This window comes from Ranitomeya imitator, chromosome 2, assembly GCF_032444005.1.
Source record: "Ranitomeya imitator isolate aRanImi1 chromosome 2, aRanImi1.pri, whole genome shotgun sequence".
In the NCBI taxonomy this organism is placed as follows: Eukaryota; Metazoa; Chordata; class Amphibia; order Anura; family Dendrobatidae; genus Ranitomeya; species Ranitomeya imitator.
Window position 1 is genome coordinate 691,164,555 of NC_091283.1, and position 13,128 is coordinate 691,177,682.

The 13,128-nt window shown below is 44.2% G+C and overlaps 1 protein-coding gene across 3 annotated transcripts in view; it reads right to left on the reverse strand.

Annotated features, from left to right (window-relative positions):
- The window catches only part of POLR3A (RNA polymerase III subunit A), a 567,405-nt gene that overhangs the window by 276,536 nt on the left and 277,741 nt on the right, over positions 1–13,128 (reverse strand). For all 3 annotated transcript variants that reach the window (XM_069753076.1, XM_069753078.1, XM_069753077.1), the window contains exon 15: positions 3,248–3,412. In XM_069753076.1, the coding sequence (XP_069609177.1) occupies positions 3,248–3,412 (165 nt within the window). The remainder of the gene's footprint in view (positions 1–3,247; positions 3,413–13,128) is intronic.

Below are 13,128 nucleotides of genomic sequence, written 5' to 3' on the forward strand. Positions count from 1 at the left end.
AAGAATAAATCTTTTTTTGATAATGATCCCCTTGTTTTGTACAATATTTGCTTATAGGATTTATCTGTCGTAATTGCATGGGATTTCTTTTGCTAGTAGTCCCTGTATAGGCACAGGTGGTTTGTGATTAAACACGCTGTGTATTGTTTATCAATTTTGGCTCTAACTTTGTATGTAACCCGTTCTCATGTACAGCACCATGGAATTACCGGTGCTATATAAATAATAAAAATAATAATAATATATAGATCTATCTATGATCTATCAATCTATTATCTATCTACCGTATATACTCGAGTATAAGCCGAGATTTTCAGCCCAAATTTTTTGGCTGAAAGTGCCCCTCTCTGCTTATACTCGAGTCACGGTATGTGGCAGGGTCGGAGGGTGAGGGGGAGAGGGCGCTGAGGCATACTTACCTAGTCCCGGCGATCCTGACGCTCCCCCCTGCCGTCCCACGGTCTTCGGGTGCTGCAGCTCTTCTCCTCTTAAGCGGTCACGTGGGACTGCTCATTAGAAAAATGAATATGGACTCCACTCCCATAGGGGTGGAGCCACATATTCATTTCTCCAATCAGCGGTAACGGTCACCGCTGATAGAGGAAGAGGCTGCGGCACCGAAGACCAGCTGTCCAGGAGAAGGAGCGGGACGCCGGGATCAGGTAAGTATGTCATTTACCTATCCCCGTTCCACACGCCGGGCATCGCTCCATCTTCCCGGCGCCGCTCCATCTTCCCGGCGTCTCTCCACACTGACTGTGCAGGTCAGAGGGTGCGATGAAGCATATAGTGCGCGCCGCCCTCTGCCTGGTCAGTCAGTGCGGAGAGACGCCGGGACCGGACGCTGGGGAGCTGCAAGCAAGAGAGGTATGGCATTTTTTTTTTTTATTGCAGCAGCAGCAATGGCAGAGCTTTCTATGGTACATCAATGGGGCAATAATGAACGGTGCAGAGCACTATATGGCACAGCTATGGGACAAAAATGAACGGTGCAGAGCACTATATGGCACAGCTATGGGACAAAAATGAACGGTGCAGAGCACTATATGGCACAGCTATGGGGCATTAATGAACGGTGCAGAGCACTATATGGCACAGCTATGGGACAAAAATGAACGGTGCAGAGCACTATATGGCACAGCTATGGGGCAATAATGAACAGTGCAGAGCACTATATGGCACAGCTATGGGACAAAAATGAACGGTGCAGAGCACTATATGGCACAGCTATGGGACAAAAATGAACGGTGCAGAGCACTATATGGCACAGCTATGGGACAAAAATGAACGGTGCAGAGCATTGTATATGGCACAGCTATGGGGCAATAATGAACGATGCAGAGCATTGTATATGGCACAGCTATGGGGCAATAATAAACGGTGCAGAGCACTATATGGCGCAGCTATGGGACAAAAATGAACGGTGCAGAGCACTATATGGCACAGCTATGGGACAAAAATGAACGGTGCAGAGCACTATATGGCACAGCTATGGGACAAAAATGAACGATGCAGAGCACTATATGGCACAGCTATGGGGCAAAAATGAACGGTGCAGAGCACTATATGGCACAGCTATGGGGCAATAATGAACGGTGCAGAGCATTGTATATGGCACGGCTATGGGGCAATAATGAACGGTGCAGAGCATTGTATATGGCACAGCTATGGGGCAATAATGAACGGTGCAGAGCACTATATGGCACAGCTATGGGGCAATAATGAACGGTGCAGAGCATATATGGCACAGCTATGGGGCAATAATGAACGGTGCAGAGCACTATATGGCACAGCTATGGGACAAAAATGAACGGTGCAGAGCACTATATGGCACAGCTATGGGGCAATAATGAACGGTGCAGAGCACTATATGGCACAGCTATGGGGCAATAATGAACGGAACGGTGCAGAGCACTACATGGCACAGCTATGGGGCAATAATGAACGGTGCAGACCACTATATGGCACAGCTATGGGGCAATAATGAATGGTGCAGAGCACTATATGGCACAGCTATGGGGCAATAATGAACGGTGCAGAGCACTATATGGCACAGCTATGGGGCAATAATGAACGGTGCAGAGCATTGTATATGGGGCACAGCTTTATATGGAGCATCTATGGGGCAATAATGAACTGTATGGAGCATTATATGTGGCACATTTTTATATGGAGCATTATATGGGGCTCCTGCAGGGCCGCGCTTAGTAACCCGATGTTTACCCTGGTTACCATCCTAAAAGTAAAAAAACAAACACTACATACTTACCTACCGCTGTCTGTCCTCCAGCGCTGTGCTCTGCACTCCTCCTGCTCTGGCTGTGAGCGTCGGTCAGCCGGAAAGCAGAGCGGTGACGTCACCGCTCTGCTTTCCGGCTGCCCGGCGCTCACAGCCAGACCAGAGAAGCAGAGCGCCGAGGACAGACAGCGATAGGTAAGTATGTAGCGTTTGTTTTTTTACTTTTTAGGATGGTAACCAGGGTAAACATTGGGTTACTAAGCGCGGCCCTGCGCTTAGTAACCCGATGTTTACCCTGGTTACCGGGGACCTCGGGATCGTTGGTCGCTGGAGAGCGGTCTGTGTGACAGCTCTCCAGCGACCAAACAGCGACGCTGCAGCGATCCGGATCGTTGTCGGTATCGCTGCAGCGTCGCTTAGTGTGACGGTACCTTTAACCTCTCTCCTGGAAAATAACTATTGTGCACTAAAGGGTGGGCTCCATGGAAACTAGCTCTACATTATAAAAGATAAAATCTCCCATTGCAGAAGAATGACAGAAGGTAGAAAAAGCAAGCCAATTACAAACTGCTTATTTTCATGCTGTCTAATAAAATCAATTTAAGAACACCCCTTAAAGCCTGCTGGAGGGACCTGGATGGAGAATATCTGCTTCCTGTGAACACCAAGCTAAAACAGAGTAGCTTGGTGACTGCAGAAGTGCTATTAGCTTGTGTATGAATTTAGACTTTTGGCCTACTGTTCATATCCTGTTGGTAGCAGCTCTAACCACGGTCTTCTGTGTACCTCAACAACATCAGAGAGAGAAAGGGAGCCATACATTGTACACAAACGTATAACAAGACAAAGCGAATCAACCACCTTTCAAGATGTAGTTATAGAAAAAGTCATTAATTTCCTAATGCTGAAGATTGCATGAAGCACAAGTTTAAAAAGCCTATAAGAAAAACATTGAAAAAACACATTTTTTTTTTTAATTTAGATGCCATGGTGGCAGCTTTCACTTACACAAATATACTGGTGCCAGTCTAGCCAGGCGGGACATTGCATCAGCAGCCTCAACTTGTCCCCAGTCCCTCAGAAGGATATAGAAAATGTTATTCTTCGAGCCAGAACCCAAAGTTCCCTTGTCCATGCTGCCGCACATTAGATCACTGTTCTGAATAGTCACATCTGGGAAAAAGCAAGAGAGTAATGTGACTGGTAGTAAATAAAACCATTAATTGGATGTCATTGATAATCCGTTTACTCAAAAGGACAAAAAATGATTTAATAAAATTATCCTTTGCTTAGATTGACTCAGTTCTTCATGACTACAGAGTAGCGGAGGATGAATTAAAAGCAACCTTTGTATGTCACTTCATATTAACTCAAAGGAAACGTGACAGCGGATATATGCTACACGGTCCACAGGCAGCATGTATAAGACTTACTACAGTATGTTATTTCAGCCTTGTAGGTTTTACTCTCAACATTTCAGGCAAACACATTAAGGGTATGTGCACACGTTCAGGATTTCTTGCAGAAGTTTCCTGAACAAAACCAGACATTTTCTGCAAGAAATCGGCATGCGTTTTTTTCGCGTTTTTGACGCTTTTTTTCCGGAGCTTCCCAATGCATTAAATAGCGGGAAAAACGTGAAAAATCCGCAAAATTAATGAACATGCTGCGGTTTATTTCGCAGAAAAAAACTCATCATGTGCACAAAAATTGCAGAATGCATTCTAAATGATGGGATGCATAATGTATGTGTTTTTTTATGCTGTTTTATAGCGAAAGGACGCAAAAAAAAACGCAACGTGTGCACACAGCCTGAAAAAGCTATTGGGGAGGAGGCTAGTTGGATAGGCAGGTCGCTTCTCTCTGCCTGCTGCCAGTGACTGACAGGTCTCCGCCTACACATGAACAGAGAGGAAGGAGATATTCATCCCTCCAGGGCATCGGGTGAGTAGCGGCAGCTGGGGACCATCCTGTACAACCAGTCTCCTGTCTGGTCCCCGTGAGTTTTAGGCTGTGTGCACACGTTGCGTTTTTTTCACGTTTTTCGGTATAAAAACGCATAAGAAAGAATACATTATGCATCCCATCATTTAGAATGCATTCCGCAATTTTTGTGCACATAATGCATTTTTTTCCACAAAAAAAAAGCATTGCGGTAAAAAACGCAGCATGTTCATTAATTTTGCGGATTTTTGGTGTTTTTCACGCTATTTAATGCATTGGAAAGCTCTGGAAAAAAACTTGTGAAAAACGTACAAAAAACGCGTAAAAAAAAGCATGCGGATTTCTTGTAGAAAATGTCCGGTTTTGCTCAAGAAATTTCTGCTACAAATCCTGAACGTGTGCACATAGCCTTCAAGTAAGTTATTCTCTGAAATGCTACAGCGTTTCAGAATGAAACATACAAGGCTGAAAAGTTAGTCCGATACATGCCGCCTGTGCATCGGGTAGAGTGTATTAGCTGTCAGGTTTACTTTAAAAGATAAAGAGACCGTAGGGAGGGGCAAATTATTTATATACGTTTATATATAACGTTTGCATACGTTCGCCTGCGTTTGCTTATGCATGCATATTTTTGCGGTGAGCGGTTGGGCGCGGCAAACGCACCTTGTTGTATTTTTTGTGGCGGCAAATTTCAGCAGTCATACGCATGCGGACGCTTGCAAAAGGAGTGCGTCAAACAAACACATTACAGTCTATGGGAACGCATTGCTACGCAAGAACATGCGTACGATTGCGTACGCATGCATTTTTATGAGTAAACATGTCTAGGAACTGGATTTAACCCCTTAAACCCCAAGGGTGGTTTGCACGTTAATGACCAGGCCAATTTTTACAATTCTGACCACTGTCCCTTTATGAGGTTATAACTCTGGAACGCTTCAACGGATCTTGGCGATTCTGACAATGTTTTCTCGTGACATATGGTACTTCGTGATAGTGGTAAAATTTCTACGATATAACTTGCGTTTATTTGTGAAAAAAAATGGAAATTTGGCGAAAATTTTGAAAATTTTGCAATTTTCCAACTTTGAATTTTTATGCCCTTAAATCACAGAGATATGTCATGTAAAATAATTAATAATTAACATTTCCCACATGTCTACTTTACATCAGCACAATCTTGGAAACAAAATTTTTTTTTGTTATGGAGTTATAAGGGTTAAAAGTTGACCAGCAATTTCTCATTTTTACAACGTCAATATTTTTTAGGGACCACATCACATTTGAAGTCATTTTGAGGGGTCTATATGATAGAAAATAACCAAGTGTGACACCATTCTAAAAACTGCACCCCTCAAGGTGCTCAAAACCACATATAAGAAGTTTATTTACCCTTCAGGTGATTTACAGGAGTTTTTGGAATGCTTAAAAAAAAAATTAACTTTTAACTTTTTTCCACAAAAAATTTACTTCAGCTCCAATTTCTTTTATTTTCCCAAGGGTAGGAGAAGAAATTGGACCCCAAAAGTTGTTGTGCCATTTGTTCTGAGTACGCCAATACCCCACATGTGGGGGTAAACCAATGTTTGGGCGCATGGCAGAGCTCGGAAGGGAAGGAGCGCCATTTGACTTTTCAATGCAAAATTGACTGGAATTGAGATGGGACGCAATGTTGCGTTTGGAGAGCCCCTGATGTGCCTAAACATTGAAACCCCCACAAGTGACACCATTTTGGAAAGTAGACCCCCTATGGAACTTATCTAGATGTGTGCTGAGCACTTTAACCCACCAAGTGCTTCACAGAAGTTTATAAAGCAGAGTTGTAAAAATAAAAAATCATATTTTTTCACAAATATGATCTTTTCGCCCCAATTTTTTATTTTCCCAAGGGTAAGAGAAGAAATTGGACCCCAAAAGTTGTGCCATTTGTTCCGAGTACGCTGATACCCCACATGTGGGGGTAAACCACTGTTTGGGCGCATGGCAGAGCTCGGAAGGGAAGGAGCGCCATTTGACTTTTCAATGCAAAATTGACTGGAATTGAGATGGGACGCAATGTTGCGTTTGGAGAGCCCCTGATGTGCCTAAACATTGAAACCCCCACAAGTGGCACCATTTTGGAAAGTAGACCCCCTATGGAACTTATCTAGATGTGTGCTGAGCACTTTAACCCACCAAGTGCTTCACAGAAGTTTATAAAGCAGAGTTGTAAAAACAAAAAATCATATTTTTTCACAAATATGATCTTTTCGCCCCAATTTTTTATTTTCCCAAGGGTAAGAGAAGAAATTGGACCCCAAAAGTTGTGTCATTTGTTCCGAGTACGCTGATACCCCACATGTGGGGGTAAACCACTGTTTGGGCGCATGGCAGAGCACAGAAGGGAAGGAGCGCCATTTGACTTTTCAATGCAAAATTGACTGGAATTGAGATGGGACGCAATGTTGCGTTTGGAGAGCCCCTGATGTGCCTAAACATTGAAACCCCCACAAGTGACACCATTTTGGAAAGTAGACCCCCTATGGAACTTATCTAGATGTGTGCTGAGCACTTTAACCCACCAAGTGCTTCACAGAAGTTTATAAAGCAGAGTTGTAAAAATAAAACATCATATTTTTTCACAAATATGATCTTTTCGCCCCAATTTTTTATTTTCCCAAGGGTAAGAGAAGAAATTGGACCCCAAAAGTTGTGCCATTTGTTCCGAGTACGCTGATACCCCACATGTGGGGGTAAACCACTGTTTGGGCGCATGGCAGAGCTCGGAAGGGAAGGAGCGCCATTTGACTTTTCAATGCAAAATTGACTGGAATTGAGATGGGACGCAATGTTGCGTTTGGAGAGCCCCTGATGTGTCTAAACATTAAAACCCCCCACAAGTGACACCATTTTGGAAAGTAGACCCCCTAAGAAACTTATCTAGCTGTGTTTTGACAGCTTTGAACCCCCAAGTGTTTCACTACAGTTTATAATGCAGAGCCGTGAAAATAAAAATTATTTTTTTTTCCACAAAAATTATTTTTTAGCCCCCAGTTTTGTATTTTCCCAAGGGTAACAGGAGAAATTCGACTCCAAAAGTTGTTATCCAATTTATCCTGAGTACGCCGATACCCCATATGTGGAGGAAAATACCGTTTGTGCACATGGCAGAGCTCGGAAGCGAAGGAGCGTCATTTGGAATGCAGACTTAGATGGATTGGTCTGCAGGCGTCACAATGCATTTGCAGAGCCCCTGATGCACCTAAACAGTAGAAACCCCCACAAGTGACACCATTTTGGAAACTAGACCCCGTAAGGAACTTATCTAGCTGTGTTTTGACAGCTTTGAACCCCCAAGTATTTCACTACAGTTTAGAATGCAGAGCCGTGAAAATAAAAATTAATTTTTTTCCCACAAAAATGTTTTTTTAGACACCCAAATTTTTATTTTCCCAAGGGTAACAAGAGAAATTGGACCCCAATAGTTGTTGTCCAATTTGTCCTGAGTATGCTGATACACCATATGTTGGGGTAAACCCCTGTTTAGGCGCACGGGAGAGCTCTGAAGGGAAGGACCACTGTTTTACTTTTTCAACGCAGAATTGTCTGGAATTGAGATCGGACGCCATGTCGCGTTTGGAGAGCCCTGATGTGCCTAAACAGTGGAAACCCCCAATTCTAACTGAAACCCTAACCCCAGCACACCCCTAACCCTAATCTCAACCACAACACTAACCAGACCCCTAACCCTGACACACCCCTAACCCTAATCCCAACCGTAAATGTAACCCTAACTTTAGCCCCAACCCTAACCCTAACTTTAGCCCCTACCCTAACCCCAACCCTAGCCCTTACCCTAGCCCCAACCCTAGCCCCAACCCTAGCCCCAACCATAGCCCTAACCCTAACGGGAAAATGGAAACAAAAACATTTTTTTATTTTTTTTATGTTTCCCTAACTAAGGGGGTGATGAAGGAGGGTTTGATTTACTTTTATAGTGGGTTTTTTAGCGGATTTTTATGATTGGCAGCCGTCACACACTGAAAGACGCTTTTTATTGCAAAAAATATTTTTTGCGTTACCACATTTTGAGACCTATAATTTTTCCATATTTTGGTCCACAGAGTCATGTGACGTCTTTTTTTTTGCGGGACGAGTTGACGTTTTTATTGGTAACATTTTCGGGCACGTGACATTTTTTGATCGCTTTTTATTCCGATTTTTGTGAGGCAGAATGACCAAAAACCAGCTATTCATGAATTTCTTTTGGGGGAGGGGGCGTTTATACCGTTCCGCCTTTGGTAAAATAGATAAAGCAGTTTTATTCTTTGGGTCAGTACGTTTACAGCGATACCTCAATTATATCTTTTTTTATGTTTTGGCACTTTTTATACGATAAAACCTATTTTATAGAAAAAATAATTATTTTTGCATCGCTTTATTCTGAGGACTAACTTTTTTATTTTTTCGATGATGATGCTGTATGGCGGCTCGTTTTTTTGCGGGACAAGATGACGTTTTCAGCGGTACCATGGTTATTTATATCCATCTTTTTGATCGCGTGTTATTCCACTTTTTGTTCGGCGGTATGATAATAAAGTGTTGTTTTTTGCCTCTTTTTTTACGGTGTTCACTGAAGGGGTTAACTAGTGGGCCAGTTTTAGAGGTCGGATCGTTACGGACACGGCGATACTAAATATGTGTACTTTTATTGGGTTTTTTATTATTTAGATAAAGAAATGTATTTATGGGAACAATATTTTTTTTTTTTCTTTTTTTAGGATTTTTTAAAAAATTTTTTTTTACACATCTAAATTTTTTTTTTTTTTTACTTTGTCCCAGGGGGACATCACTGTATAGAGCAGTATGTCAGATCAGCGATCTGGCGTGCCCTGCTGCTAGGTAACAGAGCCTGCTCTGGTCCCGGAAGTACTCCCTGCAGGACCCGGAAGTAGGCCATTTTGGATCCGGGGCCTGCAGGGAGGAGACGCTCGGTACAAGGTGAGTACATCGCCTTGTACCGGGGGTCTCAGGGAAGCCCGCAGGGAGCCCCCTCCCTGCGCGATGCTTCCCTATACCGCCGGCACACCGCGATCATGTTTGATCGCGGTGTGCCGGGGGTTAATGTGCCGGGAGCGGTCCGTGACCGCTCCTGGCACATAGTGCCGGATGTCAGCTGCAATAGTCAGCTGACACCCGGCCGCGCTCCCCCCGTGAGCGCGGCCGATCCACTATGACGTACTATCCCGTCACTGGGAATTAAGTCCCAGGTCACCTTGACGGGATAATATGTCATATGGGATTAAGGGCTTAAAAAGAAGGTGTGGGCAGTGGAAGTCCAGTACTCAACACTCTACAAGCATTGCAGCATCTTTTTTGGAAGCATTGGAAGACTGACTACAATGTGAGTATACAAGCTATATGTCTGCCTGTGTTTTTCTCCCTGCAGTCTGTAATCATTTCTGTCTCTCTTGCAGCATTCTTCATCATGTCCTCCAATTCAGAGCAGACCTCACAGAGTGGATAGGAGACTGAAGTGAGTACATTTGCTACGGATTGGTAGGTATTCACTGTCACTATTACACATGTGGCAAAATATTTCTTTTTACAGAACCATTCCAGTGCAGATGAGCAGGAGCAGCAGGCTCAGGCCCAAGTTCTGGTGGCAAGACGCCGTAAGTATTCTTGACTGTTCTTATTTATTTTTGACTGTTTTTGGTAGTATTGACTGTTTTATCTTTCCAACATTGTCTTTATTTCAATTTCTAGGTTCCACAACGGGATGAGGAATTCCTTGACAACGACCTCCTCATCAGCTTGGTGCAGTAGCGAGTTGCGTTGTGGAACACTCGGGAGCAGCAGCACTCGGACCGGACGCTGTGCTGATTCGGCGGCTGTGGAATTAGGTGGCCCAAGCAATGATGGATGACAGACAATGCAACGCCACGAGTCAGAAAGGCTTTTTGTAAGTAGTGCAATGTGGTCTGATGCGGCAGTGAACATGAAGGTCGGGATCACACAACCATGTGAGATGTGATAAACTCCTGTGAATTTCTCACATCACACACGGTTATGTGATCCCGGCCTAAAGTGCATTGTTTAACAATTTCGTTTTTTTCCCTATTGACAGTGAACAAAGTCAAAATCCGTTGGTGTTCGATGAAGGATTGCTTCAAGGATCGCTTCAACAAGGACCTGAGACAGGAGATTCAAGTTCGCAATGGTGCTGCAGCAAGGATAGGGAAATACAAATACCACCGCATGCTGGATTTCCTGAGGCCTGTCTTTGCTCAGAGAACGTAAGTATTTTTGTGTTGTATTCCTTTGTGATGTATTCACTAATCTGATTTTTTGTATTACACAGGAGTTGGCGCTTTTACTATTGTTATTTTTGGGTAGTAATGTTTTAGTTTTCTTTTCTTTTCACAGAACCTGGAGCAGCACCCTCGAACCTGGATCATCCTCTGGAGCGGTCCCTCATCGAATAGCCACGGACCAGTCCAAGCCATCCACCAGTGAAGCAGCAAGTGGGCCGGCGTCACACGCTGGAGAACAAGCATCTGATCCTTCTTGTATTCCCCTGTCCCAGTCCTCTGCCTCTTTTTTATTTGGGCTCTTCCCGCCAGCGGCAGAAGACCTCGGACAGGTCACTCATGCCTGAGTTTATTCACTTGCTCGGTATGCCAGAATGGCTTGAAGGAGCTGGGAAACAGAATGGAAAGTGGTCTGACCCATATTAACACACTTTTCCAGGATGTCAACCAACGCTTTAACAGTCTGGAAGCTGACCTCCAGAGACCAGCACACCATTTATTTTTAATAAGATAGAGCAGGGCATGTCAGGACACCTTACACCTGAACTCCAGCTCAACGTGATACAGGCCTGCAATGCTGCTTATGTTCAGGCTATGCAGCAGACTCAGCAATTACAACAGCCACAGGTGGTATTTCCACCTGTGTCACAAATTGCACACTTGACCTCAATACCAAGTTCTGCTGCATACCACTGTACAGCCACCACCATGCCCAGTCCTGCCGCACACCACTACACCGCCACCACCATGCCAGGTGCTGCTGAAAGCCACTCCATCACTATGCCGAGTCCTGCTCGGCTGTCCACCGCCACCAGCACTAGGCCGCCTCAAGATCCTGCACGGCTGTCCACCGCCACCACCACTAGGTCTCCTCAAGATCCTGCACGACTGTCCACTGCCACCACCAGGCCGGATCCACATTCTGAACGACCTGCTGACCCCACCCTCCCAAGGAGACACAAAAATAGGAAGCTGGCACAAAAAAATGGACAGAAAGCTAAAAAGCGTAGTGCCACCAGAACTGTCATACTACCTCCACCCTCACCTCCCAATGTGTCTGTGTTGTCCAGTTTTTCTCTCCCTTCCAATGTGTCTCTCCCGTCCCATGCTTACACTCCTAATGTGTCTACTTCCATCCTTGACCTCCCAGGCCACCCAAGAGTAGATAGTCCTTTCTCCTGGAACCCCTTCATTGTCCACCTGTAGCCAGTCGTCCCAGCTCCACACCCCCGGTTCCTTAACATTTCCCCCTCATTGGTTCGTAAAAGTTATTTAGCGCTGCGGAATATGTTGGCGCTATATAAATAAATATTATTATTATTATATTATTATTATTATTATTATTTATTTTTTTAAATAAATTTGTGTTGTTTTTACCCATTCACTGCTTGTTCTTTGTCTCTGTCGTCGCTGGAAACACACACCGTGCGCCGTCAACACACGTCGCCGTGTACACACACTGTGCTTTTGCCACCTCATAGCTCCATGACACACAATCAACTGCCCCTCTTATTTGTTTTACACTGCAGCTTTGCTTCTTGTATCTGTCATGGAGCTATGAGGTGGCAAAAACACAAAGAGGACTGAAAATCCTCCAAAAATATATATATTAATACAGCAAAAAAGGTCAGGGGTCAACAATGCTCATCTGCCCAGGTGTGAGCACTAATGCAGTCAGGATGTTGAGTTTTCTGCATCCTGAGTGCACAAGTTCTGACACACAGGCAGGTGAGTAAAGATATGAGGTGTATTAGCTCCATCATCTCTTCAGTCTGCATTAATATATAGAACTATAGAAATGCAGACTGAAGAGACGATGGAGCTAATCAACGTCACCTACCATAGCACTGACCACAGACAGAAGAGGTGTAGTGTAAAGCATGGGCGACAAAACCCAATTTGGTTATAATCCAATCCCTGTCTCATGCAATCCGCATGATACAGCGAGTGGATTTTATAAAAACTGTAGTTGTGAAGCGGTGATCACCTTTTTAAACTTTAAAAATAAATATTCTAAGGGTATGTGTCCACGGGTCGGATTACATCCGGATTAGCTGCGGATTGAACGCTGCATACAACTGCAGGGTTCAGATGTTGCAGGATAGTGAAGGGTATTTTATGAAATCTCCACTATGCGTGCGAACACGCATCCGGCGGCCCTGCATTTACGGACATGTGGCGCGTCTTTTTAGAATGCAGCAATGCGATGCTCCGTCGCCGGAAGGTAAATAACAAGGTCCTATGTATAGGGTGTGGCAATTCCGGATGTGTGCAATGAACACATCCAGAATCAGCGAACATATAGAAAAGGGCGGCGCTTTGGGCGGAGTGGGTTTTCTGCTCCGTCCAAAGTGACGACAATCCGGACCGTGGATACGCACCCTTATATAGAGGACACTTGGAACAGGTGTTTAACTAGAGGTGTTTTATTGTCAGCAAACATTAAAGTACATTTTAATAATTACAGGTACATAACATTACACAACATTATAAGATTACTAAACCATTTCATCTTGCCAGGACAGACGTCAACTCTCAGAAACAAAGTAGGACGCAACTGTATCCTCATTTGGGCAACTTCAACTGTTGTCCATCTTGAGAGGGTGATGATGGTAATCTGGCAATGTGTTAGAAACAGGTTCATCAAGTTCA